Consider the following 27652-nt stretch of genomic DNA (forward strand, 5'->3'; position numbering starts at 1 on the left):
TCGAGAAAGAACTTAGGCTGGAGGCGGCCTCCAGACCACTTGCAAACGAAGCTTCCTCTGGAGAGTCTGGGAGGGGGACTGAGGACCACAGCTTATATGTGTATTTCAAAATGCACTGTGTTAATATAGCTAAATCTTTCTGCGTCTGTTCCTGGGCTCTGCTGAGTCATATTTCATTGGCCTCCTTTGACTTATTTTGTGTACTGCACTATTTCTAAAGGAATATTCCTTTATTAAATCTATAATTTAATTTTCATTGATTCAATTAGTACTTTTGTCCAGTGTATAATGTAAAATTATTTCATAGTGCTCCATCTCGAGATTTTTGTGACATATGTATATATAATATATAATAATGCAATATGATATGGCATTATAATAACGTATCTCACATACACACATATGTAAAATCTCTGTATCTATTGTCCAAAATATTTTAGACAAGTGGAATAAACAAACCAGTTCCCACGTGAAAGCTGTTTTCCACCACCCACGAAGCCCATTTCCCTCAGCCTGACTGGCTCCTATAATACCTCCTAATAGATTTCATGGCTTTGTTCATTCTGCTTCTCATATACAAAAACTAATTTGATGTGGGCATTACCAGTCCTCCTCTCTCAATGAAGCACTTCAGAAAGCGATCTTAATACCAAACGAATTTGAGGAAGACACGGAATCCTGGCAGCTGTCTACACGTGGGAAGGACACCGGGCCTGTTGCTATGCTTGGTCTATGCGATTAGCAGGGCAGCCGCCGACGGCTCTCAGAACAGACCACAGGAGAACCCAGATGAAAACAGCAGGATGGCCTAACCATCGCCGGACCAAAGACGTCTTGTTTTATCTCTGCCAACAGCAACAAGGGATGCGCCCAGGTGAAACGGTGAAGAGATGGGGAGGTGGGAAAGGGAGGAGGAAGTAAGTACAGCTGTTTGGCTTTATAATGACGGGAGGAAGATCCCTCCTGGGGTATGTATACCGTTTGGTTTTACTGGATACCGTGACCTTAGCCACTAGGACTGCAAATGTAATTGGAAGTTAAAATGCACACAAAGTCACCTAGTCCTTCTTAAAACCTCATCAGACCATTCATCTTCTGAATGCCTCTTAGCAACCAGTTCCGATGGAAATATCTACATTTGGCTCTCTGTGCTTCTGGGAGAGGATCATAATTGACTTGAAGCATTTGTAGGGGACTGGGAGAACCCCATCTCTTACCAACAGAAACGACAGGTGCGGAACACTTACGCCATCATCCTTGTCATGCTCTACAGTCAAAATAAACATTCATAGCACATTTTCAAAGGAATAAACTTACTTTCAGTGCAAATAGGACAGCATCCTTTTCTGTTGAGAATTTTACCCTAATCAAGAGAAAAACAAATAAGAGTTTAATGTTAAGAAACAGGGACTGCTGAGGACAAAACTCTTTTTTTCAATCTAATACCAGATAAAGCAATGAAATTGGTCCTGGCAGTATCGGAACTCAATGTCCAGATGGTGATGATGATGGTGAACATGAAAGTTCAAGTATCAGCTTCTCAGGGCCAGGGAAAGCCATTCAAAAAGCTTTCCTGTTTTTATCTGCTGGGAAATATCTAAAGGACTCATTGGCGTGTCTTTTCTCACTTGGAGGGAAGATGCAGACAGTTTAGGTCCCGGCTTTCCACTGATACCCACACCTAGTGCTCTATGGACCAAGAGCACACACACACAGAAATGGGAATTGTCTCCTGGCCCATCAGTCCATGCAAGGCCCCCACTCTGTTCTGCTTCTTAAAGGGGCTCAAACAACAAAGCGGAACCCAAGTGCAGGCATGTGGGTCTGGACAGTGTCTGTGCCGCAGGTCAGATTCAGTTGGATTTCTTTGTTTGGAAATTGCTACGCAAAGCCAATGAAGCTGAGAGTTTTGAAATGCTGAGTAATTTTTTATTACCTCTCTGGAAATACAGTGTCATCTCCTAAAACGGCATTTCTTCCCATTTTTTTTTTTTTCATGCATGACATTTAAAGGAGGAAAACTGTTCTCAGGGCTCATATCAGAAAATGGCGTTGTCTTATCTCTAACTCAATGGGACTCACAGAGAAGAAACATGGAAAAGGATGAACATTTATACAGCACTTCGTTATGTAATAAACACCCTTCTAGATATTTTCCTTAAGTTACCCAACATCAGGTTAGTTTTTTTTTAATGTATTTTATTGATTATATTGTTACAATAGTTCCAATTTTCTCCCCTTTACTCTCCTCCCCCCAGCATCTCCCTCCCCCAGCAATCCCCCCCCAAGTCCATACCCATGGTTCATAAAAAATAACTATCCCTCCCTCTCAGATATTAAGGATTTAATAAGTTATACTTAAAACATTTAAGGTTTAATTAATATTATATATAATAATAATTATTATGAAGATGCACAATAACCTTATAAGCTGAATATTTTCCTTTTACAGGGGGAGAAATTGATGTCATGGAGCACAGAGGTGGCAGAACCCAAAATCAAACCTGACTTTGTGTAACCCTAAAGGCCATGTCCTTTCTGCTCCAGATGTCTATCCTCTTTCACCTTTACCACTAATAGAATTTAATATTCATGGGGTGTCTGCTCCACACTAGAAGGAATGCTGTGCATTCTTTATACTTTATCCCATTTAAACTTCACAATGACCTTCTAAATGTAAGTGTCCCTACACATGGTTTTAGGAAACTAGAAAAGAGAGATCACAGAGAGGTGGCCCATGGCCTGGGTCAAGACCACGCAGTTAATATCAGCTCCATCCCCTCATTCACTACTGCTCAGCTGCATCAAGAATAGATTTAGGTACTCAAAAAATTCATACTGACTCAAAAAATGCTGTGAATAACTGAGAAACCAGAACCATGTCTGATTCATTTTTCCGTCAGCTAGACTAAATGAAGGTTATCATGACACCGAGTAAGACTTAAAACTCAGTCCCATTCGGTCCCCCCTTGGCTGGGGGCATCACCACACGCTGCCATGGCCCAGAGCCCTCATCTCTATCTGGCACACAGGTCTCCTCTGGCTTCTAGGACTGAAAGTAGTTGAGGACAAAACCAAATATGTTTGGCTCAGGCCAATGGCATCACAGCCCCAGTGGACTGGGGTAAGTGCTCTATTCGAATGGAAAAGAGCTGTGTACAGCCAAGGTCCCAACAGCACAGGGAGCTATGACCCCTACACACCCACGTTGGCAGAAACTGTCATCAGCTTCCTTAGACAATGACAGTGGGGTGATAACACTAAAACAGGCAGGGAACGCATCAAGCACAGGCTATGAAGTCAGAGCTCCTGAGCTGCACAGAACTCGCTGTGACACGTGATAGGCTGCGACCTTATCTGTAAGAAGGGGGCAGTAATAACACCCCCTTCAGCGGGGCGGCCCCAGCATCCAGTGTGGTTAGTCTTGTGACTGCAGAGAACATCGCAGCGCATGTCAGCAATGGGGACACAGCAGTGTCAGAACAGCCCCGTCCCCACTGGAAGCCACCTCGCCCTGCTCATAAGAGCATCCTCTGTCCCTGGGGAGCTGCCAGGGAGGGTGGACAAGGAACCCACAGAATTCAGAGCACACACGCTTCTGGGAAAAAGATGTGTAGGGCCGGGAAGGACAGAGCAGGGAATGCAGGATGATGCTTCGGATTTTTTAAACTTCCCCAAACAGTGCATGGGGAGGGGCAGTAAGTGGCCAACGTGGCCCTAGAGGAGGGAGAGAGGGAACTGGAGGGGTGGTCGGGAAGGCACTCAGGAACGGAAAGGTGGCCCCAGAGCCAGCAGCCAGGCACTCACAAGCCTGGACAAGACGAGGAGGGGGTGAGCGGGAGGCATGGGTGCCCCTGGCCCAAACGTGCTCCGTAAAGGGGGCACACCCACGAGACGCAGCCCGTGACAGCGCGCCAACCTCCCCGCAGCAAGAGGAAAATGAGAACCATCCACCCCACCACCCACGGCTGGGCTCACGTGCAGCCAGACTCTCCCCTGAGCCTGCGGAGCTCGGTCCCTGAGCCACTGGTGGGCACAGCGCCCTGTTCCTGTCTCATGGCACAAGGAAGCCCATTATTGCTGACACGCGCTACAGGAGGCCGTTAGCTGGGAGGGTTCCCCAGGATGGGCAGGGAAGACGCGATTCTGTTTTCCCAAGGAATATTTATAAGCAGACCGTGGCCATGTCTGTGTACTGCATCCGCTTTATTTTCTCTTGGCCTTTTCTTATGGGAGGTCGTCAGTTTTATGTCTGAGGCTTTTTAAAGCAAGACTAATTAGGGATTTTTGACGGGGTTTTTTCACTGCTTTCTCCCCCCTTTAGTCAGTTGTGCAACATTAACAGCTGTGGTTTCTCGTGCCTCATTTAGTAATCAGGCAAAAACAGTGCTGTGTTGTTTACAATAATAACAGATGTGAATAAAATTAAAGGCTGTCAATAACGGAGAAGGGTGAGTATGTCCTGAATCAGTGGCTATGTTTGTTTTTTTTTTTTTTTTTTTTTCGTTCACTGGAAGGTATTAAATGAGTTTGACATTTTCCCAAAATGCATAAAACTTTAAGAGGTTTCAAGTTGCTGAGGCGAGTTCACGGCAGCTCACGGGAGAACATGGCTGCTTTATTCGGGCTGGGACTGTGGCCTCTGAAAACAGGTGTTTCCACAAGGACACGGGGTCCATTCGGGGCTACCTTGGAGGCCAGGGTTCGAGAGGGACAGCTTCAGAGATGGGGCCAGGGGTGCTGCCAGGCAAAAGAAAACCCCTGAGAAATTTCCTGAGCAACAACCACATGTGATTTTGAATGACTATGGGAATAAAACTCTGATCTGAGGAGGGAGAGAGCGAAAGAGAAGAAAAATGCAAAGGATGCTGCTGACGGTCCACAGAAAACCCAGCCACAGAAACAAAGGAGCAGGAGACACTAAAACACAGAACGGGGCAAAGTCACTGAGAAGTAGGAGGGCCAGAGACAAGAGCAAGGCGGGAGCTATTCTCAGGCAAGACTAGAATCTGGGTGGAAACTGCAGAGCGGGAGTGAGATTTGCAAGGGGCATGTGGCTACTGGGGAGTGGAAATTCCAGGGGATCCGGGCTCGGTGACCAGGGGACCGCACCGCCCACAGGGCATGTCCCAGGACGCCCAGGATGCCCAGCTGCCTCCCACACACACCTGCGGGCAGCTGCTGATGGGAGCACACTGCTTCTTGCGACACTCCGTCCTGCCTTTCACACAAGCGCAGATGGTGCAGTTCACAGAGGACCACATCTCTCCGTCCTGGGGAGAGAGCACAAAATTCCACCCTCAGCTGGGGGCTGAGGGGAGCCCACCCAACAGGCTGCGCTGCCTGTGTCAAGGGAAGCCCTTCGTACCTGGGGGAGGGACGCTGTCATCAGACTAAAGCACCCTGAGGTATCTACCTGCACATAACCAATTTAACAGTGAGATTAGATTTGTGTGTGTGTGTGTGTGCGTGTGTGTGCGCGTGTGTGTGTGTGTGTGTGTGTGTGTGTGTGTGTGTGTTCCCCTCCAGGACATAAAAAGCATTCTTGGGCAGCTAAGTCCCATTTGCGTCTTGCTCCTCCTGCCCTGGGAGACAAACACGTGCCTGCACGCACGATGTAATCACAAAGGTCTGATTTGTTCCCCCTGGAGAGGACAGAAATGTTCAAGCTGTGCCAGGCACCAGCCGTTAATTGAGCTGTCCAAAGGCCGTGAGTATATTCCCAGAGGTGACATGGTTCTGGACCACACTGGGCGTCAGTATGCCAAGAACAGAGGCTGATTCAAATGGCTCCCATGGCCCAGGCTGACACCTGACCAGGAAGTCGTCTGAAAACGTGAGACCGGGACAGCACACTCTGGGAGCTACGCACACCATGGGGCTGCCTGTCACATACTCTCGTTCCAAAAAGCTGGGGAGCACTTTGGGACACATTTTCTAGCCCAGAAAGAGCTGTGTGAAGAATTTCTTTGGCTCACTGGATTAATGCCCAGCCACATTAAGCCCTGCACCTCTGGGGAACATTCGGGAATGTGTATCCCTGCTTTGGGGAAAAGAGGTAATAGGCAAGAGTGCTGGGCCTGAAAACACACCAGGGTCCTTCCTGGGCTGGTGGCTCTTAGCGGCAGATTTGTTAAAAGAGAAACGAGCTCGGGTCTGTTCCTCATCCTCCTCCTCCTCGTTTTTTGCAGCTATTTTAAGGACCATCTACTCTCTAGGGACTTTTATTTCTTGGGAGAAGAAGACCTACCTAAATCTGTCTTAAAGGGCATCAGACTATTCCAGAGTCTCCGAGGGCACATTTCTAGGACTCAGAGTTTCAAGGATGAGCCTCTGTTGATGATTTCGGGTCTCAGTCACTTAAAGGACCCTGTACTGAGGGGCCGGAAAAGCACCTGTTGTACACAGCAGCACAGTGAGGGCAACTCAGTGCATCTGGGTGCTGTGGATGGGGTGGCCTCATGGAAAGGGGACGCGAGGGGCTCTGGAACCTGGTGTAGACGCCACACGCACGTGCCGCCCTCCCTTGGGCATGACACACTGTCTTCTCACCAATGTGGAAGAACCAAGACTCCTGCTCTGGAGTGGGGCAGGAAGCCCGGCTCAGGGCGGCATGCCCGAGAAGCCGCCACATCTGCCTGGATCATGAAAAGACCCCTTCAGGTACAGGGAGACTCTCTCCACCCCTGGGAGGACAGACTAGATGGGCAAGACTTCGGACAAAGTCACCAATGTTCATCCTGACGTTTAAGGGGTTGCTGCGCAGCTTCCCACCTGGCCGTAGGAAAACAAGGGACAGGACACCTGAGGCGGGAGCAGACGGCCAGCAGACGGCCCTGCCGGCTCAGCAGGGGCAGCGCTCTCCCCCCTGTGCTCAGCGACTGTGCTGGCCACGCACACCGTGGACACCCTCCCCTGAACGTCTTCCAAGCGAGACAATCTCCCTTTGAAAAGCAGCAGCGAGGAAGCATCCTTAAAGGACCCAGCTCCAGGACTGAGCTGTCCCCAGGCACGTGAGCGCCGGTCCCTGCGCCTGCCAGGGCCAGCTTCCGGCCAACCGCAATCGCAGGCCGACCCCATTGGGAAAGGGCAATGCTGTTTTGCAAGTTTCCAATATCGCATAAGGCAAAAAGAAAGCACGTTTCAAAAGAAAAGTTTTTCAAAGAAAAACATTGTCAAAGCAGTTGCTTCTCTGTCCCCATGTACTTGATTCTAAATATATATGCATATGTATATTGTAATATAAATAAGTACATTTATAGATTAACACACACACACACATATGGATGGCTCCAAAATGCATTTTGTTTGGAGCTTTTTACAATTCAGTCTAGCACAGTAGTTCCCATGAGCTTGGCCATGACATACCCGAAAAACCTTGTGGCCAAACTTGCACACTTTGATGTCTTCCGGGGGCACGCGTAGGAGGCAGTCCTCACAACAGGACTCCGCGCCCTGGTCACAGCCACCGGAATGGGAGCACTTCTTCTTGCACACTACGGTCGAGTCCTGGGGACCCACAGGCAAACCAGAGGTTAAAACTGATTGCCACCCCCCCACCAAACAGCCTCCCTGGCCTCCCCTGAACACCCCACTACTAGCTGCTTTCAAACACACGCTGAAGATACCCTACTTTAATTTATCGCAATACGTCTTTGGTCCACGTCCAGGTGTTATTTGTTAATTAAATATCTGGCCTGTGTGAAGTGGGACACACACTCCCGATGTTCCAAGGGTTTATATTATAATTTAATGCTCAAGTGACAGAGATGCTGCTTCAGCCAGCATGTGGCCACCCTGTTTTCTGTCCTTTGAACTAAGGCAGAGAAATGAGACCGAACCCCCCTCCTAGACACAGACCCTACTGGGCGACTTTGAGTGAGGACTCATTACACACAGGGAGGTTGTGTAAATCCAGCCAGGTAACTTTAGTAGATTCTATGCTAACTATATGACTTCAAGAAGTATTTCCGGTACCGTCTATTAGAGTCCAGCTGATTAATCACCCAAGAGTCATATGACACTGAGGTGATCCCTCAGAAAAGCTCATTTGTTATCCTGTCTACTTAAGGTCCTACCCACACCATACAGTGGATAGGACTGAGAGCTGAACAAGAACAGGTACACATTTTAGGTGTGTTATCTTGGGCTGCGCTATCTCTCTGAGCCTCCGATTCCTCACCTTCAACATGGAAATAATAATACTGACTTCTTGTGTTTCTTGTGCAATTTAATCAAATATTTAAAGTACCTGGAACATTGTTTGGCTCGTAGAAATTATTATAAGTCAACTCATGAATTGGAAAAAAAATCCTTTGTCAAAGAGCATGTTTTGATTTGTACTCATTAGCTGTCAGATAATGCATACTTCACAGGAGATTTCCCAATTTTCCTTAAACACACCCTGGGCTCAGCAATGAGAATATGGATGGACGAGCTTCTGTCTTCATCAAGCTCAAGAGTGAGAGGAGAGATAACCATGTGAACAAATAATGACAATATACTGTGGTAAACAGAGCTAGGCAAGGTGTGGGGGCAGCAGAGAAGACAGAATAATTCCCTATCCAGGTGGCTGGGAAACCCTCCCTAGAGGAGGTGACATCTGAGACAGGCTGCTTTGGATGAAGAGGAGTTTGCTAATCAAATGTATAGAAGATGAGGACACTGCAGAGAGAGAAACCACCAAATTCGAAGGCACTCTGTGATCAGAGAATTACTAGACAGTTTCCAGCACCTGCCATAGCACTGAATGGGGATACTGGAGAGGGAAGCTCTAAGCCAGTGATTCTCAACCTGTGGGGCGCAGCCCCTTTGGGGGTTGAACAACCCTTTCACAGGAGTCGCCTAAGACCATCGGAAAACATATATAATTACACATTGTTTTTGTGATTAATCACTATGCTTTAATTATGTTCAATCTGTAACAATGAAAATACATCCTGCATTATCAGATATTTACATTACAATTCATAACAGTAGCAAAATTACAGTTATGAAGTAGCCACGAAAATAATTTTATGGTTGGGGGTCCCCACAACATGAGGAACTGTATTAAAGGGCCGTGGCATTCGTAACGTTGAGAACCACTGCTCTAAGCAAAGAAAATGTGATACTGACTCTCCAAAATAATTGCACCCAATTCTTCAAGTGTTCAGTTTCCCAAAGATAGCAGTGAACTCATACTCTGATAACACAACCTCTTGAAAGAATGGTATTAATCACACTTCTTTTGAGTCCTGGGACATATTTCTTAATCATCTCTCACAGAATCCATGAGACCCAGAGCATCGGGAGGTGAGCTAATTCCCATCCAAAGGATGCCTGGCTTGCCTGCCATCGAGAGGACTGGGAATGAGGTGGGTTTTGTGGACAGCTCAGTATCCGCACGCGGAAGCTATAACTTGTGGAATTGCTGGAAAGGGAGAGAAGTCCTGAGGAGGGAGGCCAAGGCCAAAGGCAAGAGTGGCGCTAAGTTCAGCATAGGATAATCCCAACCATGAAGAGAGGGGGGAGCCTCAGGAAACTGTTCTCGGGCTCAGGGAGGACTCCGTGTTCAATGCTAGGGAACACGCAGGTCAGCCCCTTCCTCGGCCACCTCCTTGGAGGAGTGCATACGACCTAACACAGCGTGCCTCAAATCATTAGGAACCCCTGAACTCCAGTCATGACTACGGACTCAGAGCCAACCTTGAGCAGATCTCCTCCCTTTCCCTCTCTTGCCCTGTAGCTATTAAAAACAAACCAACAACCATCAGCACCAAAACGCTATTCTACACTCATGTCACACAGATGTTTGGGTTAACGCGCTAATGAACGATCCTACAGTCCTCCATATAAATGATTCTCGTCTTAGTTCCAAAAATAAATCACCGCGTAAGTACGGTCTAGAGATGTGTGCTGTGCATCTGTTTAAAGCTGGGGCATGGTGGGATTCTTTCTTTGCCAGTCATTAGATTTCTGGTTGCCTTTGAGAAAAATGAGCCATGCCTCAAGTAGCCAATGATACGGTGAACAAAACATAAATACTCTCTTCCCAGACTACCAGTTATCTTGTGAGACACTGTAAATCCATGCCTTTCTTTCCTCTTGGCTGTGACTAAAGCCATTTTTATGGCCAGGTGTGTCCTAGAATTCACCATGGATAACGAGATCCAGAGAGCACCGCCACATGGGTTTGCCTGAGTTTACCTGGTGCCCCAGACAGCCCCTTAGAGTTTAGTTCTCACCACCAGGCACCCACATGCTGTTCCTGGGAAGATGGCAGTGACTGTAATTTGGGTCCTATGTTTAAACTTCCCTGTGACTGCAAGTGTGGCCATAGTGTTAACTAATGCTTAAGCCCCAAACACCCTGGTTGGACACAGCACCCCAGAACAGCCGTACCCTGCAGGTGCACCCCGTGCAGTTATCGTAGAGGAAGGCGGACCCATTGTCATAAACATCACTGCGAAAGAGGCAGCTTCCAGATGGGAGGTCGAACACTTTCCTCTGACCTGGAGGGAAGCAACGCAGAGTGTAAGCAAGACAGGAGCCAAGGTGGTCCCACTTGGTCATCAGCAATCACAACACTGGGCAGTTCAATGTTCTCACCAGACCAGGACAACCTGGGACACCAAAATAGAGCCTGGGGTCAAAGGTTCCCAGGGGGTCCTCAGGAGTCAATAGCTTAGAGAGTTTTTGTTAAAAAGGGTTTCATCGCACACTGTAAGGTCAAAAAACCATTATTATAGATCTATATAGGAAACCAAGAAGACTAAGACATAGACCTGCCCTCATGGAGTACACCGTCTACTGTGGAAACAAACCCACAAAACATGATTTTAGTACAAGTACATGGTAAGTTCTGGAAAGAAGCCAATCTGGGAGCTGCGGGGATAGGGAGAAGAGCGAAGGATGTGATGTCTGAGCTACAATGAGGAAAATTATCCAGAAAGGGAGTATTGAAAGGAAGGAGGCAAGATAGCCCATGAAGGGAGAGATGACCAAAAAGAAGAACTAATGATATAGCCTCACCGTTGAAGGAGTTACAAGTCCATTGGTGTAAAGGGGGAAGCTAACTTAAGGAGCACATAGAGGTAGGTGTCCAGCCTTGCATAAGCATTGCAACTCTAAAATTAGCTCGGTTTGCCTTTTTCTATAATTTATCTACATATGCTTCATGTATTTTGTCAAGTGGACTTAAATCCTTTTTGACACAAGGCAAGATATAGATATAGTTAAGCTTTCTTCTTTACCAGTCAAAATACATGTTCTGAGGAGGCATTTCCCCTCTTAAAATAAATAACCCTTTCCTGTTACTTTTACTAGAATTATAGTACTCAATATTGTTGCCTGGATGGATGGTTGGGTGAGTGGATGGACAGATGGATGCATCAGCTGATCACTGAACAAAAAGACTCAACAAGTTTATCCCCTATCCCTCGAGCTTGCATCATCCTCAATAAAACATAAATTTTATCTCAAAATGTCTTAGCACAGAGCTCAGCACTCATTAAACACTACAGAAAGTGGCAGATGATATGTATTGTCATTATTAGTGGTGGTGTAAGTCAAATACAATTCTGGGCTCTATTGCCCTGAACAGGGCACTAGGTGCTCTGTGTACATAAAACTGACCAGGCCCGTCACTGAAAAGGAGAAAAGAAGGGAAGACAATGTTGTAATGTAAAAGGCAGAGGTGTGCCGTGTGAGTGAATCTTGGTGGAGGAAAAATTTAGCAGCAAATCAGTGTCCAGCCATTCGAAAGTCGAACTAGTCTGTGATTTCAGCATCTACATAATATCCTAGTGTTTTTACTTCCTTGCTGTATTTCTTGTGTGTGGGTATGTTTCTTTTTAACCCCAAAGAACATAAAATCTTACCTTAATCCCAAAGCCCTCATGGACCCAAGTAAGGATAAAACATTTAGAAAAGTGGCTCAGAGACTCCATGTACAGCCTGATTTGAACCACGTCTCCACATTATTCCACTGGGGCTTTAGCTCAACCCAAAACAGGCCTCACTGGGGAGAATTATGATTGTCAAGTTTCCTAAGACTTTGTGTTCCTTTTGAAGTCTGTCTTATGACCACAAATGGACAGAAAAATCTGCAGTCAATACAACAGCCATTGCTCACAGGAGAAACGTCTGCGCTGACTCAGCGTATCCATGGTACTGGCTTAAAAGCATTAATCAATCCTACTTATCTTCAAGGCGAGGCCCCAGACACCATCTCCTCTGCGGTGGCTTTCCTGCTTAGACAGAACACTGTTTCCCCCATGACAATGTCAACCACAACAAACTGGCCAATTCTATTCCGGGGCCACAAGCACATGCTGACAACCGAAGAAGCCCACACATCAATGGAACTATCTTTAGTCGGGCACATCTAAGCAAGTCTCCTTTGTTCTTATCATTATTTCATATTTACTTAAAAAGCATCTATCTGTGCGTGAGTATGTATCAGGAAGGCAAACTTTGTTCGATAAAGAGTTGGCAGAAGAATCCCCCAAAGAGGAGAAAATGGCCTTAGTTCATGAGATACCTTCAGTTGCCGGTTTGGTTGTAGAAAGATAGGCTTCAGGGTGTGGCTGTGAAAACCAACAGGATAAGCTGGAATTGGGAATTTCATAGAACAAACTATGAAAGAAAGGAGAGAAGATTCAACAAAAGGGTGTGGACAGTGACTAGTGACTGGTCCTCAAGTAAAAGAGACAGACAGTGAAATGTTCCTAAAGACAAGAATGGCTGAGACCTTTTAAAAGCAAAGGAAGCTTAGTATTTCATTTTACGTGATTTCTGTGCTTCTCTCTTGGTGACTGCAACCCTTCAGTAAAATCTGCTACACAAGACTCGACTCAGTAGCGCTATAAGATGGAAAAAGGCTGGATGAGAGTAACTCCAAAGAGGCGAAATGAAGAAGGAAAAGGAAGGAGAGGAGGAGTGGGAGGGGGGTGGGGAGGAGGAAGAGGAGCAGGAGGAGATGGGAAAAGGGAAGGAAGGGAACAAAGAAACAGCAGGAGTAGAAACACAAAGCCAGCGGTGACTTGGAAAAATATTAGTCCCCTGAAGGGTCCCTGGAGATTCTGGGAGGGTTACTGGATGCTCTATTGTATTCATACAGTGGGTCAAGTTACTTTTCTTTAAATCTTAAATAGTCTGACCTCAACTAACTCAAAGGCGAAGGATCACATGGGAGAAAGAAGCTGACATACAGATGATTAAAAAAGCTAAAAACTCTCGTGCTCTAGAGACTTCCCATCATGGATGGTCTCCTTGCAGCTGGTGACGTGCATGCCGCCCTCCTTGTCACCAGGGGACCTGGGCTGCAGCAGAGAAAAGCACAGGCTTCGGGGTCACAGAGGCCAGTGTTCCATCACTCCCTGGCTGTGCCACCTTCCAGAGCTCTACTTCCTTCTCAGGATAATAAAATGGACAATTGCACCTGTATTACACATTGGAATTACATAATACATTTAGTACCTATCTGTTGGGTTGGCCAACAAGTTCATTAATTTTTTTCCATAAAACAAAAGACACATTTTTCATTTTCACCAACAGCTTTATTGATTTGGATATTTTGAGTATGTTGGCTACCTCCCGCAGCATGTAACATTGATTGTTCTCAGTTAATGCCACAATTGGATCACTGTCAACTTCAACTGGTCTACCCGACTGTGGAGCATTGTCCAGCGAGAAATCTCCAGCACGAAACTTTGCAAACAACTTTTGACACGTTTGATCATTCACAGCACCTTCTCCATACATGGCCCAGATCTTTTTTTGCATTTCAGTTATGTTTTTACCTTTCTTGAAATAATAAAAAATACGCCAAACATGTGACATATTTTCTTCCATCTTCAATAGTAAAATAGCTATACAAAAATTCACCAATTTTGATACTTTTTTTTTTAAATGCACGCTGGTATGACAGCTGTCACACTACCATCTAACAAGATTGTTTTGAATGAAGTTAAAGATAACTATGTGCTACGAGAGCCACCTTATGGAAAAAAAACAAATGAACTTTTTAGCCAACCCAATATCACAGCTTCTTAAGATTAACTGAGAAGCAGCCTATAAAATATTTCACGTGGGGCTTAGTACATAGTAAATATATAGTAAGAAAGAGCTAGTACTCCCTTTTTTGGCTATTACCCACTGTTCCCTTCCAAACCTCTTGTTTTTGGCATGTTAGGCTTTTGCCTCTAAAAGTAACACTAGTCTATATACTTCTGTGTGTTCACTTCACATGCCTTCCAACTCGGTTGCAATTTATCATCACATGCTCAATTAAAGATAGGGTCTTCAATATGCTCCCCCACCAGATCGGATGACCAGGCTGGCTGGAGTACCAGGTTTACAGACCCCAGGGAGGACCGGGAGAAGACACCTCCGTGGAGGCCTCAGAACGGAGACCAACCCCGAGCCCGCCCGACGCTCGTGTAATCAGAAGCAGCTGCTGTGAACACAGGACAACCTGAGGGCCCCAAGACAACCTCACGGTTGGACCCCCTTGGCAGAGAACTCCAAGGACATAGGACACTGTTTTTTGACCTGGAAACTGTCACTCACCTGAACATTTGGGGCAGCACTGTCCTGGGGGTACGTGGCTAAGGTGCTGAGGACAGGAGAGAATAGGACAGACTTCTTGGATGCACTGTGTCCTGCCTCCCTGAAGAAAAGAGAGGGAAAGAAGCGCAGTTAGCAAAGTGAAGTCAATGCAGGTTGGACAATCAGGGTGTCTGGACCAAACCAGGGCCTTCCCTGATACTAAGTCCCTGGGGCGATACCTGAGATCCGTGCCGTTTCTCCCAGGTCCCCTTCTACCTTCCTTACAAACTGTCCCAGCAAAAAGACTGCCCTTCAAGAGCCGATGACGGCATCTCCTCTCACACCAGCTACTGCCCCTCTGTCTGTCCTTCTGAAGATGAGCCAACTGTCTCAGTGTGTCTGAGATTTGAGGCTTTCAGGGCAAAAGCTGGGAAAGTGTCAGGCAACCCAGGACAAGTGGGCCTCCCCCTCCAACCCGCAAGCAAGCCAAGGAATGCTTCAGGTTTTGTTGAGACTCTGCTCCTCTTTCGGGTCCCCATCTCCCTGTCGGTCCCGCACACACCTCCCCCCCCAGCTTAGAGGTGCTGCTGGGATGGCCCGATGAGGCTGGGCCTGGGGGGAGCCACCAACCTGCTCAAATGGGTACACTGACAGCCAGTGTTCAGAAGAACAAGTTCACTGAACTTGCCAAGCTAACCTAATTGGTTTCCATGAACTAAGTAGAAGGTTTACGATGACTGACACTGGGAAGACTGGCAGGGCCTCACTGTGCCCTCAGAGAAGTCTTGAGCCTTCGGATCTTGTCCTTGCCCCTCATTCTGAACCCTCCAGCACACATTACCCCTGACACCCACTCCTTCCTCCCAGAAGGCAAAGACACAGTGGGCTGATGCGACTCCCCTCCTCTATCCCTCAGAGGAGGCTGCTTTTCAAGCCTCAGCAACTCATAACTGAATCTTTAGAAAGCTGGGGCAGGGGGATAAAAATACTGCTTTCCGGTCCATTTACAGCCAACACCTTTGCAAGCCTAATGTGGAAAGGACCCTCTGCAAGATGAATCGCTGTCAAATTTGTGAAAAATTTCGATAGATCGGCTTCTCGGGGATTAGAGGTAGAAACGGAATTAAGAGACCCTCAGGTATCCATAATCTGGGCTGACGATCTATATCTCAAGAGGCCCCAGAAAAGGATGAACTCGCCTCAAAGAGCCCTGGGTCTGGCAAGGAAAAGACCCCCTCTGATCGCCCCCACCTTCTGCGCCGACCGGACATCAGCCGTCGGGCTCACATTCCGTCCCATCCCAGCACACGGCTGTCTCTGTTGCTTCTGCTTTCTCTTCCTGTTCTTGCCATTTTTATTACTGTGGTTTATTTTTTGGTGGGATGGATGAAAAGGGTAGGGCACATCATGTCTTTTTAAATATTTATGATTTTTAAACCACTTTAGTGTTGGACTCTTCCCCAAACCAATAAAGAACATGCGAAAATACCACAGAAAGCTCTTCTGTTGTTTTTACCTTATTTTCAGATCAGCAAGAATCACTAAAAAGTTCCTAAGGATTCCCCGGCTGGCCCCTGCGACGTTTCTCCCTCAACTCCACACAATCCTGAAGTCCGGTCTTTTCACCCGCCTGCAGAGACCCACAAGCGAGGCGAGGCCAGGCTCCGGGGTCTGCCCCGGTGTTACAGAAGCCACCCAAGTCGAATCTAGAGGGAGGGCCGAGGCGGCCCTTAGCTTTTAATTTCACAGAAATCTACCTGCAAACAACTCCCTAACATCTGGAAGCCTCAGGCCACACAAGGTTATTAGTGTGTCAGCTTCTCTCAGCGGCACGGGGAACATAGTCTTTTCATTGATATTCTCTGTTCTTGTTGGATCAGCATCGATTTTTCATGCATGTTTTAAAATGAAATGTTGCATAATTGCATAGGAGTGAACTTGCCCAGCACTTTGGAAAGCTGGCAGAAGACGATGTGAACTCGGGTAATTTTCCTTACAATAAGGTCAAAGAGCGACTTTTGCATCCGTAATACAAGGGCAGTTGGTGTTTCTCTAGAGTCCGTTAACGTAACTTGAACTCCAGTCTGGGTTTGCTGGTTTGGTCAAGTTGTATTTGGTTTGGGTTGCAGCGCCGGGGCCCAGCCCCAGTCCCCAGGCTGCATTCCAGTGAATGCCTGCAAAGAAAGCCCTGGGCCCTTCTGGCTCACAACCTGCTCCTAGGATTTCAACTCTGCAGGGACTCTGGTCAAACTATAAGCTGTGGCTATGCTGTAAACGAAAAAAATAGTTAAAATAGCAGAAGTAAACATTTCTGTTTCTAAAAATGTACTCATTCCTATTGTCCCTGTGCTACCTTGAGCTTTGTAGTTGGGGCTTCCCTGCTTCAACTCTTTACCCCTAATTCATCCTGGAAGTTTCTGCCCGGGCACGACTCCCTTCCAGTATCCACCAATCATTAATTGTTCGATCAAGCATGAAGGTCTAGCATGTGCTGGGATACAACAGTGAATGTAACATAAAAATCACTCTTTACAGAGCCTACGCCACCAGAGAGCCGACCCCCACGTTAAGGTAGAAGATGACCTACCACGGCACTCAGGATCAAGTGCAACTCACTCAGGTTCAGTCACTGGCTAACATTTATTTCTTTCTCATCCCGACACAGAGCACTACATATTCCAGACTCTCTTGCAGCTAGAGGTGGCCCTGTGACTCAGTTCTGACCAAAGGGAGGCAGATGAAAATAATAAAGCATGCTTGTAGGTGTCACCCCTAAAAATCTTTTTAGGCACAATGCTCCTCTCTCTTTCTTTCTCTGTTGGATGGATAACCAGCTGAATGGTGGGCACATCAAGACCTTTGCAGAAAATGGGGAAAGCCTGCTTTCCTGACTCACTGTATGTAAACCTACCCACTCAAAACCTACTGTTAAATGAGCAAGAAAAAAATTGCTGCTTTAGAAACACTGAGACATATTAGTTCTTTATCACCAGTTAGTCTACTTTGTCAAGATACCCTTACGGTCGTCTTCTCTCCAACTCCAACCTAATGACAGGGGTCCAGGGTACCTCATTTCTTTCTTCATTGCCTTCCAGCACATCTTATTATTTCCACCTTTTGGATACCGACCTCTTCCCCAACTCCCCCACCTCCATCATTGACCCCTGTGGAAATCTTGTGTTATTCAAGGTCTATCTCAAGCATCTTCTCATCTGTGGAGCCTTCAAGATCTGTCCATGTTCCAGGAACCTCTTCCATCTCCCCACATCACTTCATTTTTCATCCGTGCTCCTGTACTTTTGACACGTACATGCATTTTAACCCTGCAAGATAACACTGGTTTTGCCTTCAAGCGAGACTACTTTTGGGCCAGAGACCATTCCTCTGAACGCAACATCCTTCAGGAAAGCGATGGGCTCAAGGAATATTTCGGTAGAAGTTTGTTGCAGGGGAGAGAGAGCCACACTCTGATGAGCTCCAAAATGTGGATGAAGGCTTCAGACATCTTCAACGACAGGATGCTGATGAAAAGGCCTGGTTCGCAGCCGTCCGCACCCACTTACTTTTGTATCTCCTTGGGCTTTGCACATTGTGGGTAGTAATCAAATGTTTCTCGCTACCGAGACTTCAAAAACTAACACTCAACTACAACCTGTAAAGCTGGTAGGATTCCTAGGATCCTAGGTATTTTGTTAAATGTTTGAAAATTTCTAAGTCGTTAAAATACATTCAGACTAATGACTACAACTGACCCTTGAACAACTTCGGGGTTAGAGGTGACAGCCTCCACCCACACTGGAAATCTTCGTAGAACTATTACATCCTCCTCTGGTCAGCAACAATGACAGAAAAGGAATGCCAGGAACTTCCATAGTACAGATGAGTTATGGTTTTTCCCATTTGTCTTTTTTCTTTTTTTTGGAAAGGCGAGTTTGTTCTTCAGAAGCAGTCATTTGTTCTAATTGCATATTTGAATGCTTCTCCAAAAGTAGCTGTTTTTACAAGAAAGACTTGAAACTTGTCCCAGGTCTCTTTTCTGCCCCCTGATTTTTGTTTTAGCTGATTCAGTCAAGAACACAACGCTTTGTGTCAAAGTTTACCCTGGAGGAGCAATTGTTGCGTAATAAAAATCTATCGTCCTGAATAAAGCGATGAGTGCAAGACGATAAAACCACAGCCATGTGCCTGCAGGATGCTTCTCCCACCCCTGAGGACTACTGAGACATGGGGGCTGGAGAGCGTCCTGTAGCATGTGACAGGGCACTCGTTGCCTGACCAGGACGCGGAGCCTGGCTCTTCATCAGGAGGCCAGAAGCAGAGAAGTACACTTCTAACTGGTTACAACCAACCAGCTACACTCGAGCACGTTCTAGCGTGATTGCTTTTTCCAGCATTCACTTCTTTGAAAAGAATGGAATTCTCTGCTGATTCCAGATGAAGGTGCGAATGAGGGGACAGGAACACCACAGAGGCTGGCGAAGGGGAGAAATACATCTTGAGTGCAGGAGGGTATGTGTGACCCAGAATTCTTATGTCCTAATACGCAGCGGTGCCAAGCAGATTTGCGAGCAGAGCATCTACTCTGAATGAAAAATTGAGTCAAGAACATCACACATGAATAAACAGATGTCCTTAGCCACACCTCTCTTTGACCTGGATATTTCCTGGGGTAAAGTTTCAGAGCCTGAGAGTTACTTCCAGGGGCAAAGGTCTTGGTACTTGGCTTTCCCTGTTCTTGGCCATTGCAGAACAGGAAGTCCAGCTGAGAAGGGGCAGCAGGTGAGCTATCCAGCTAAAAGAATAGAAGTAGATTGGACAAGGGTAGAGATGACACCCCAAATTGTAGTGGGTATTGAGAATACTGAGAGAGAGAGAGAGAGAGGGAAGGTATATATAGATACACACACTACATCAGCATATATGTATATACCACTGTGGTAATAATTTATATGTGTGTTTGCGAGACTTTTTCAGCTTTGGAACTACTGCTATTTTGGGTCAGATAAGTGTTTGTTCTAGGGGATACTTCTGTGCTTTGTAGGACGTCTAGCAGAGTCCCTGGTCTCCATCCACTAGATGCCAGTATCACCCTGCATTCCCTGGTTGTAACAAACAGAAATGTCTCCAGACACTGCCAACTGTCTCTGGGGCACAAAAATTACCCCCAGTGGACAACACTTATACTAGTCTGAAGTTTCCTCCATCACAGTCCAGGAACCTGAATTTTTAATAACTTGCCCAGATGATTTAGATGCTGCTGCCCGAGGCACCGTATTTTGCAAAACGCCAAGTAAAACTCAACTTTGATTTCACACAGAGTCAAGGACATGTCAGGAAAACTTGGCCAAGATACTCTATTTTGTCCCATAAAAGTTTAAGTGAACAATACCTGTGGGAAGTACCCACTGGGCTGACAAAGACAAATACCCTTTTGCTCTTCACTACCTATTGATAGAATTATGACCTGATGCTCTGGCTTCACGATCAAGCCTGAAAAAAGTCCCCTTACTTTCCCCCATCAATTAATGTTTCTAAGTCCAACTGTGTTTTGGTTTCCTATTGCTACTGCAAATATTGCCACACAGATTTTGTGGCTTAAAACCGCATGTATTTATTATCTCCCAGTTCTGGAGGTCAGAAGTCTGAAATCAATTACTGGGCCAAAATCAAAGTGTCAGCAGGGCCACATTTCTTCTGGAGACTCCAGGGGAGATTCCATTTCCTGGCCTTTTCCAGCTTCTAGAGGTTGCCTGCATTCTTTGGCTCGTGGCCTCCGAGCTCCATCAGCAAAGCCAGCAGTATAGCATCTTTACATTTCTCTCTGCTCTAACTCTGGTCCTCTGCTGCTGTCATCATGTTTCCTATGACTTGACCCTCCTGCCTCCCTTTTATAAGAGAGCTTATCCAAATAATCCTGGGGAATCTCCCATCTCACAATCCTTAACTTAATCACATCTACCAAGTCCCTTTTGCCATATAAAGTCACAGTCACAGGTTTGGGGGGTTAGGGCGTGGACATCTCAGGGGTCAAAGGGTACATTACTCTGCCTAGCACAATTATTATTCAAGAGATGACATTTAATTCTGCTGTGCAGTCCCAGATGTAGTATTTCAGGCCTGAAGCTACCGCAACACACTAGTCTACCCTGTTCCATCAGCCTCTCCCTCACTGAAAAAGCTGGTTTTGCCCCTGTGTTTCAGAAAGAAGAATCAGGAATCTCAGTTTAAATCCTGGCCATATGGCTGCTGAACTGCACAAATTGTTGGTTCTTCTTCCTATGTTCCGGTCTAGTTACTTCATCATACCTTTTAGAAGGTGACATTCAAAGCAGGCCACCTGACTTTCTCATCATAGTCTCTCCTTGTCAGAGGCAAAACCACAGGTGCTGATGGGCATCTTTAGGAGCAATGTTCTGGGTGTTCACGGAGTAGACAAGCCTCCCTATTTTGCCAACAGGCCTCTTTAAGGGAACGATGCCAGCTTGCTGGTGAATGGTACACCCCCCAAGGTGAAGTTCCCACCAAGCTGTATGACTTGGCCAGTCACCCTCTGGCCCATGCCAACCAGTCCCGTAGGGACTTCAATGTGTTCTGATGGCCAGACAGATGACTCCCCAAGTTTGACTGTGTTCATCCTATTCAAACACACTTGCAGAAGATTGTAGGAAAATGTCTGTACTGGCCTTGGCAGGGGGGTGCATGGCCCCCCAGTGAAAGCCTCCCCTGCTGACAGCGCAGCTCTAGGCCGGTTGCCTGAGCGAGAGGGCCGGCCTGGCTATAGAGACTTCAAGTGCACACAGAAGTAGAGCCAGAAAACATCATGTTGGTGACATAAATATTAGATTCATGGAAACGCCCTGGCTGCTGTGGCTCAGTGGATTGAGCATTGGCCTGCAAGCCCAGTGTCGCTGGTTTGATTCCCAGTCAGGGCAGATGACTATGTTGCACGTCAGGTCCCCAGTTGGGGGCGTGAGTGAGAGGCGACCACACAGTGATGTTTCTCTCTCTCTCTCTTTCTCCTTTCCCCTCTCTCTAAAAATAAAATAAATAAATAAACAAACAAATAAAATTTTAAAAAATAATATTAGATTCATGGAATTAAAAGGCGATATACTTGTGTTTACTATTGCTTCACTCATACCGCTTTAAAAGGGGGGTTTGGTATTGTGTTTGCTTTATGCCTCATATTTCAAGGTAATATTTGTCCTCTTTGAGTCTTTGTTCTTAGCTCTTTCTTGTCACTTAGCTGAATGGCAGGTTTTATGTTTGTTTTTTTAATGCTTTTGCTTTAAAAAAAAATTAGAAAATGTCCCTCTTCCCCAAACCTAGCTTTCCACAAGACACAGGAATCACTGTTTAGGAGGGGACAGCGTTTGAGGCACATTTCCAACTGGTTCTGAGTTTGCACAGATCTTTTCCTCCTTTCGCTGTCTGGCTGAGAAGCAGGAAGATGAGTGCGTCCCATGGGACCAGGCTCCGACGAGATCGCTGAACAAATGTCCTGGGAATGGAGGGCAGAGAAGACCCCTGGCAACTGGAGTGGACTTTCCAGTCCTGGATTGTTTGGTGTCTGTGAGCAGGTGCTGAGGAACAACTGGGACATAAGTGATCTTCCCTGAGGAACAGGATGGCCCTCCGAGTGCTCCCTGAGCAGAGAGACAGGATTTGCTGATAGGACCCTGGGAATATGGCCCTGCCTTAGCGAGCCTGGGTGTTCCCTCTCTGAAACAATCAATAAGTGAACAAAGAAATCCCCAAGAGAACACCCTCCTCATAGTTCAGATTCCCAGAGACCACCCCGAGAGGACGTTTCTCAACTGCCACCCGAAAGAAAGAGCCAAAGGAAGGGAACAAGCCCTTTTCCTGCTCTTGCCATTTTTATCCAAGTTCAGCCTTTCATCATTGGGTAAGTAGTCGAAGCTGTTACAAGCCTGCTGCTGACACATCAAACGCTTTCTCTGCAGGCTGGCCCACTTCCAGGGAGATGAAAAGAGCAATCATTCAGAACTCACACCTTCTATGAGCTATGAGCCATTCCTGAAAGGAAGGAAATAACACCATTGTGCAGGAGAAAGGGCGCTTTTCATGTTCCCTGGGCGGTCTGCACCGCAGCACTGGGCCTGCAAGAAGGAGGAAGGCGCAGGAAGACCCTGGGTAGGGGCAAGAATCTCTGGACACATGGACCCGTCAAGACAGAAACACAAGCATCACCGGTGAGCTGTTTCTCTAAAACCTTTCTGTTGACCATTAAGTTTGGGCTACCAAAATAGTTTAGGTACACCACATGCTTTGTAGATTGTTTCGTTTTGTTTCCATAATGTCACGTTTGGATCTATCATGGGCCTTAACTTAGGTTGAGCCTTCACTAAGGGCAGAAGTCATGTTGATACTCCTTCTGTCTTCCACAGGCATCTCTGTCCTCCTCACCCCACAGCAAGACCATCATAACATCGGAAGTGTGTGGTTTTCAGTTCAACACCTACATGCTGGGTTGTCTGCTAAAGCTGAAAATAATTCAAAAACGTGTGCACTCCAGTGAGGTCTCCTAAGGCACCAAATTACCCGTGGCCTTGAAATGGATTAGTCTTAATTAAGATACGTCTGCATTCCCTCGCCCTATTGACAGAATGATACGTAGACGTTTTGGAGCTGTTTCCTCATATAGTTTGTCTGAAAATACTTCTGAAAAATAAGATTACATTGACAGTTTATTTTCATTTCTGAGTGGCAGTGGACTAGTCAACGAATTTTGGCTTTTGTTTGCCTGGTCCACAAAGCTGTGAGACGCTGTGGTCCTTCAGTGAACATTCTCAAAATCTCCATTCCGTATAATCACTATGTGCAGTTCTGCATATTGTATCAAGTGCCAATTTTCTAAAATTCTAAAAAGATATTAAAATATTGTAAGTAAAGCATCATGGAGTCCTGTAAACACTCTGGCCCCCATTAGGGAACACGGTCCAGGTTGACTAGAGGTTTTTGGCAGGATTCATTCAAACTGGTGATCCCCCCCGGGTATTGGTCTTGTCAACCCATTCTGAGTTTATGTTCTGAGATAATCAGCCTGCAACACAGTCTTGGCAAGCTCTTAGGATGATTGCGATCGGGGCCAAATATGATCAAAGGGGAAGAAGTGTACAGGCTGTTGGGAACAGCTGTGGTGGGGGGTCCCAGTTTGAGCCAAAGCTAGTGTTCTGACATGTCTGGGCAAGTCCAGAGAAAGAGAGAGTCTCACTCATTTCACTTCTCATGAGAACAAAAAAAAAAAAAATCCATCCTGAGGAAGGAGGAGACGCAGCACCACAAAGCAGCAGAGACTAAGCCTAGGAACAGCAGGAGGACACGATCGGAAGTGTAGCTGGCATCTGTCCCTCAACCCATCCCAAAGCCGGTGCCATGGTGTTGTGTTGGCCCAAGGGCAAGAAGACATTGAAAGCAAAGCCTAAAAGGATTGTGTCCCTGAAACTCAGTGAAGGAGTCAAGGACAGGTTCCACTAATTTGGGATTCCTAAAATTGAGTAAATCATTTTTAAAAAAAGGGGGCGGGTAGTGATTTTGGCCCTTCCTTCTTCCCCTCCAGGACAGTAGTGGCAATGCGCAACTAAGATGCACAATCCAGGAGCGTGGAAAGAGTAGTCACACCAGCTTAAAACCAAAGAGCCTGGGAAAGGGGGCGCTGCCGAACAGAGGCAGCCTCGGCAGAACAGTGCCGAAGATGGCATCAGCCAGCCTGGGGAAGTGGTATTTATTGCCTCCCTCGCGAACGCTGACTTGCAGGACGACGGGTCATCAGTGTCCAGAAGAGGGCGATGTAAAACAGCAGCTGGAGACAAGGCGCCGCTGTATTCTCTGACAAATGCATTTATCGATGGGCCAGGCAGAAAGAGAAAGTGTTCCGTCTCCTGTAGAAACAACGAGTTCTATTAAATTGAGCTTCTCCTGGAATAATACTAGGTCAGGGTCGGAAGCTTTGTCTCGTGATCGTGGCCAGAACACGCGGTGCAGAGGCCAAAAGAAAGGCGGTGCCTCGGGGAGGGAGCAACTGGGTGGAAAGATTGTTTGGTCATGTACAAGGTCCAAGGGGACCAGAGCTCCGTGACTGTGACAACACGCTTAGGAACCCCAGAGTTTCTTTTAAGAAAGATGCAGAACCATAGGATTCAATCCTTAACAGATTAATTCTTAACCTTATTAAAGGAATGGAAAAAAGTTCTGCCTGGATAACACAATTAGCACTGTATATCAGATAATAACACAGAAAGGTCAGCAGTTCTGGACTGGCTGTTTTAGACCATCACTAGGACAGAAGTGCTTGTCAGAATGACCCTAAATGCTCCAGTACAAACCAAGGACAGCCCCCATGGTTCCTAAGAACTAACGGGAGAAGAGCGAAAGGCCACCTATGATGGGAAAGGCCAATCCACTTAGAACGACTGTCAGGACATTAGTGGTCAGTGGACCAGAGGTGAGCCACTCTGTCCGTGCCCACGGGCTCTCTTCGAAGACCAGAGTAGAAGGGCAATATGTGGAGACGGGGATGTCCAGGACTCAGGGAGGTAGGGGTTCAAAATTCTCTACCATTTTATTATACCAGGCCACCTGGAGGATGACAGCAATGTCTTGAAGACAGGCAGATAAGGGAAAATAAATATACTAAAGGAGGAACATCCAGCCCTTTTCTGACCAAGAAATCCAGAAAAAAAGAACACCTTTTTAAATTGATCTGTCTTGTTCAGAAAGAGCTTCATCAACAAGTACCACAGTTTGGTTGCGGAACTCCAAGAACTGATATAAACAAGTAACTCAAAGTATATGACCAACTCATGACCAGAACATTGCTAGTTCTGAACGATGGAATAAACGTGCACTCTGAAGAATGTCTGGTATATCCACAAGTGTGTAGATTATGAATATTGCCCAGTGAAATATTTCTCTTAGATATGACATAAAATTTTTATTTGTTCAAAGGAGTTTTCTGAGAAGGCTATTCAGAGGCTCTGTGGGTAAGACTCCAAAACAAAATGTCTCCATCTCCCCTCAAGAAGATTGCTAAGGTGGAAAATACACTCATTTATGTTACAAGTTTTACTTAAAATGCACAGGGTGGACATTCATGGACAATGACCATTTTGTGTGTTCACTCTAGGAAGGTGTTTCTCATGGTCTGGGACAAGGAGTATGACCCACAGAGTCTGAACCGGCCTGGCCTGAGAGCCGTTAAGCTCAGATCTTACTCCTTTTCACAAATGCCTGCAGGCAGACTAACTTGGAAAGCGCAGATGGCCCCTTCCCTTGGATCGATTCTGCCCGGAAAATGGATGCTGTCTTTACAGCTGAAATAAAACACGCCATGGTGGGAAAACAGAGGATAAGGATTCATAATCCATAATTCTCAGAGAGGCTAATGGGTTTTAGCTTAAAAAAAAAGAAGAGTTCTTAAAAGTTGGAAATGACAAGAGCACCCATAAAATTTTCATAGAGAAAATTTTAAATGATTCTGTCCTCAAACATTCCCAATTGCACATCTTTATAAAAAGGCCACTTCTTTCAGCTAATTCTTAGATTTGAGGTCTTTGCTTGAAATATTCCCAAAACGTCACACCTGATCTATTATTAGCGTTGTAGAAATAACATCATCCATGAACATGGAAATTATATCGAACTTCAGGTAATGGGTGATAATCAAAAGTTTCATGGAAAATAATGGCTTTTTAAAATGTTTACGAACTCCTAGTCAGTGACATCATGGGCAGATCTATGCCTTAAAGCTCAGTACAAACCAGGAAAATTTCCAGATTCTACATCAAGAAGGAAAACTGGAAAAAAACCCATGGTGCCAAGGAATAAAACCCTGGGATTGAGAACTCCTTCCGAGCCTAGTTTGTGCCTTTCTTACTACTTTGCACCAAAGTTACTTGATTTCTCTAAGCTTTTATTTCTTCAACTATAAATTAGGAAGAACAACAGCACCCAGACTCACAGAGCACATATAAAGAATGAAATGATGGAGGTAAAGCTTTTAGCTGAGTGCCTGGTACATAGCAAGTGCTCATTAAATAGTAGCTCTTACAAATAGTTAGGGTCAAATTAATTTTGAATCCCAGCCAGCTCGATAAATGAGTGACTTTTTTTATTTCATCTGCATCTTAGTTATTTTATGACTAAACAATGCTATTTTCCTCACAAAGCTGTTGTGACAGTTTTATAAGTGAACGTTGCTTACAGTACCCAGAACAGGATTTGAACTACATACTTGACCTATAAAAGTTACCGATAAAATTGAAGCTTCAGCACCCTCACCCACCTTGCCCCCTCTAGGAGTAGCCATTCAAAGCTCCTTTTACTGGCCAGGAGAACAGAACTGTGACAGGTCCAGGGCTGTGGTGACTTTTGCTCTGAATCTGCCAGAGAACACTGCTGTTTCTTTTGGCACTAGAAACACACGGAGTAGTCTTCTGGGTGTACAGTAGTGTATACATCGCCTGTGTATTTGCATGAAGTTTCAAAGCACTTTCTTCATATATGCATTATGACGGCTGCTGTCACAACATATTTGTGGAAGTGCTACGCAGATTTTATAAAATAAACTTGCAAATGTTTGTTTTCCTAAGGAGGGGGTGTGCTGGTGTTGCGGGGTGAGCCGTTCCATGTCACTAGAGAAAGGGGCGTGTGCTGGATGCCTCCCTGACTGCCTTGCTCCACTGCCCCAAAGAGACTGGCGTCCCTGAGGTATGTGTTTGGCAACCCCACAGACAGAGTGGGTCCCTGTCTAACCATTTTTAAAAAACATTTTTCCTGTAAAATACAGCCTTGATGGGCGCTGTAAGCCCCATCCCTCTGAGGTCCAGGGGGGAGGGTGATTTTTAGCACTCAGAACACAGGCAAAATGTCACCACCCCGGCCGGCTGTCCAGCTTTTCATAGGAAGGAGTTAGCCAGATGTGAAAGGCAATGACAGCTCTTACCAACACGTGCCAGTGTTCACCTGACTTTTTGCAGAGGCGCTAGAAGAATTGTCTGGGTTGGCCGAATCTCTCCATCCAAACCGTCGAGGTTAATTCACATTCAATTACCTCCTCTAGCATTTCCTAAACTAGTTCTTTGGGAGAATTCTGTTTCCT

General features: G+C 46.0%; 1 protein-coding gene across 2 annotated transcripts in view; it reads right to left on the reverse strand.

Moving 5' to 3' along the window:
* The window catches only part of BMPER (BMP binding endothelial regulator), a 221828-nt gene that overhangs the window by 92002 nt on the left and 102174 nt on the right, over positions 1-27652 (reverse strand). For both annotated transcript variants that reach the window (XM_090287786.1, XM_090287785.1), the window contains exons 7-11: positions 14554-14653; positions 10384-10493; positions 7369-7509; positions 5169-5273; positions 1318-1363 (exon numbers count right to left, since the gene is read on the reverse strand). In XM_090287786.1, coding sequence (XP_090143912.1) covers positions 1318-1363; positions 5169-5273; positions 7369-7509; positions 10384-10493; positions 14554-14653 — 502 coding nt within the window. The remainder of the gene's footprint in view (positions 1-1317; positions 1364-5168; positions 5274-7368; positions 7510-10383; positions 10494-14553; positions 14654-27652) is intronic.

This window comes from Furipterus horrens, unplaced genomic scaffold, assembly GCF_987537825.1.
Source record: "Furipterus horrens unplaced genomic scaffold, mFurHor1.1.pri manual_scaffold_9, whole genome shotgun sequence".
Lineage (NCBI taxonomy): Eukaryota > Metazoa > Chordata > Mammalia > Chiroptera > Furipteridae > Furipterus > Furipterus horrens.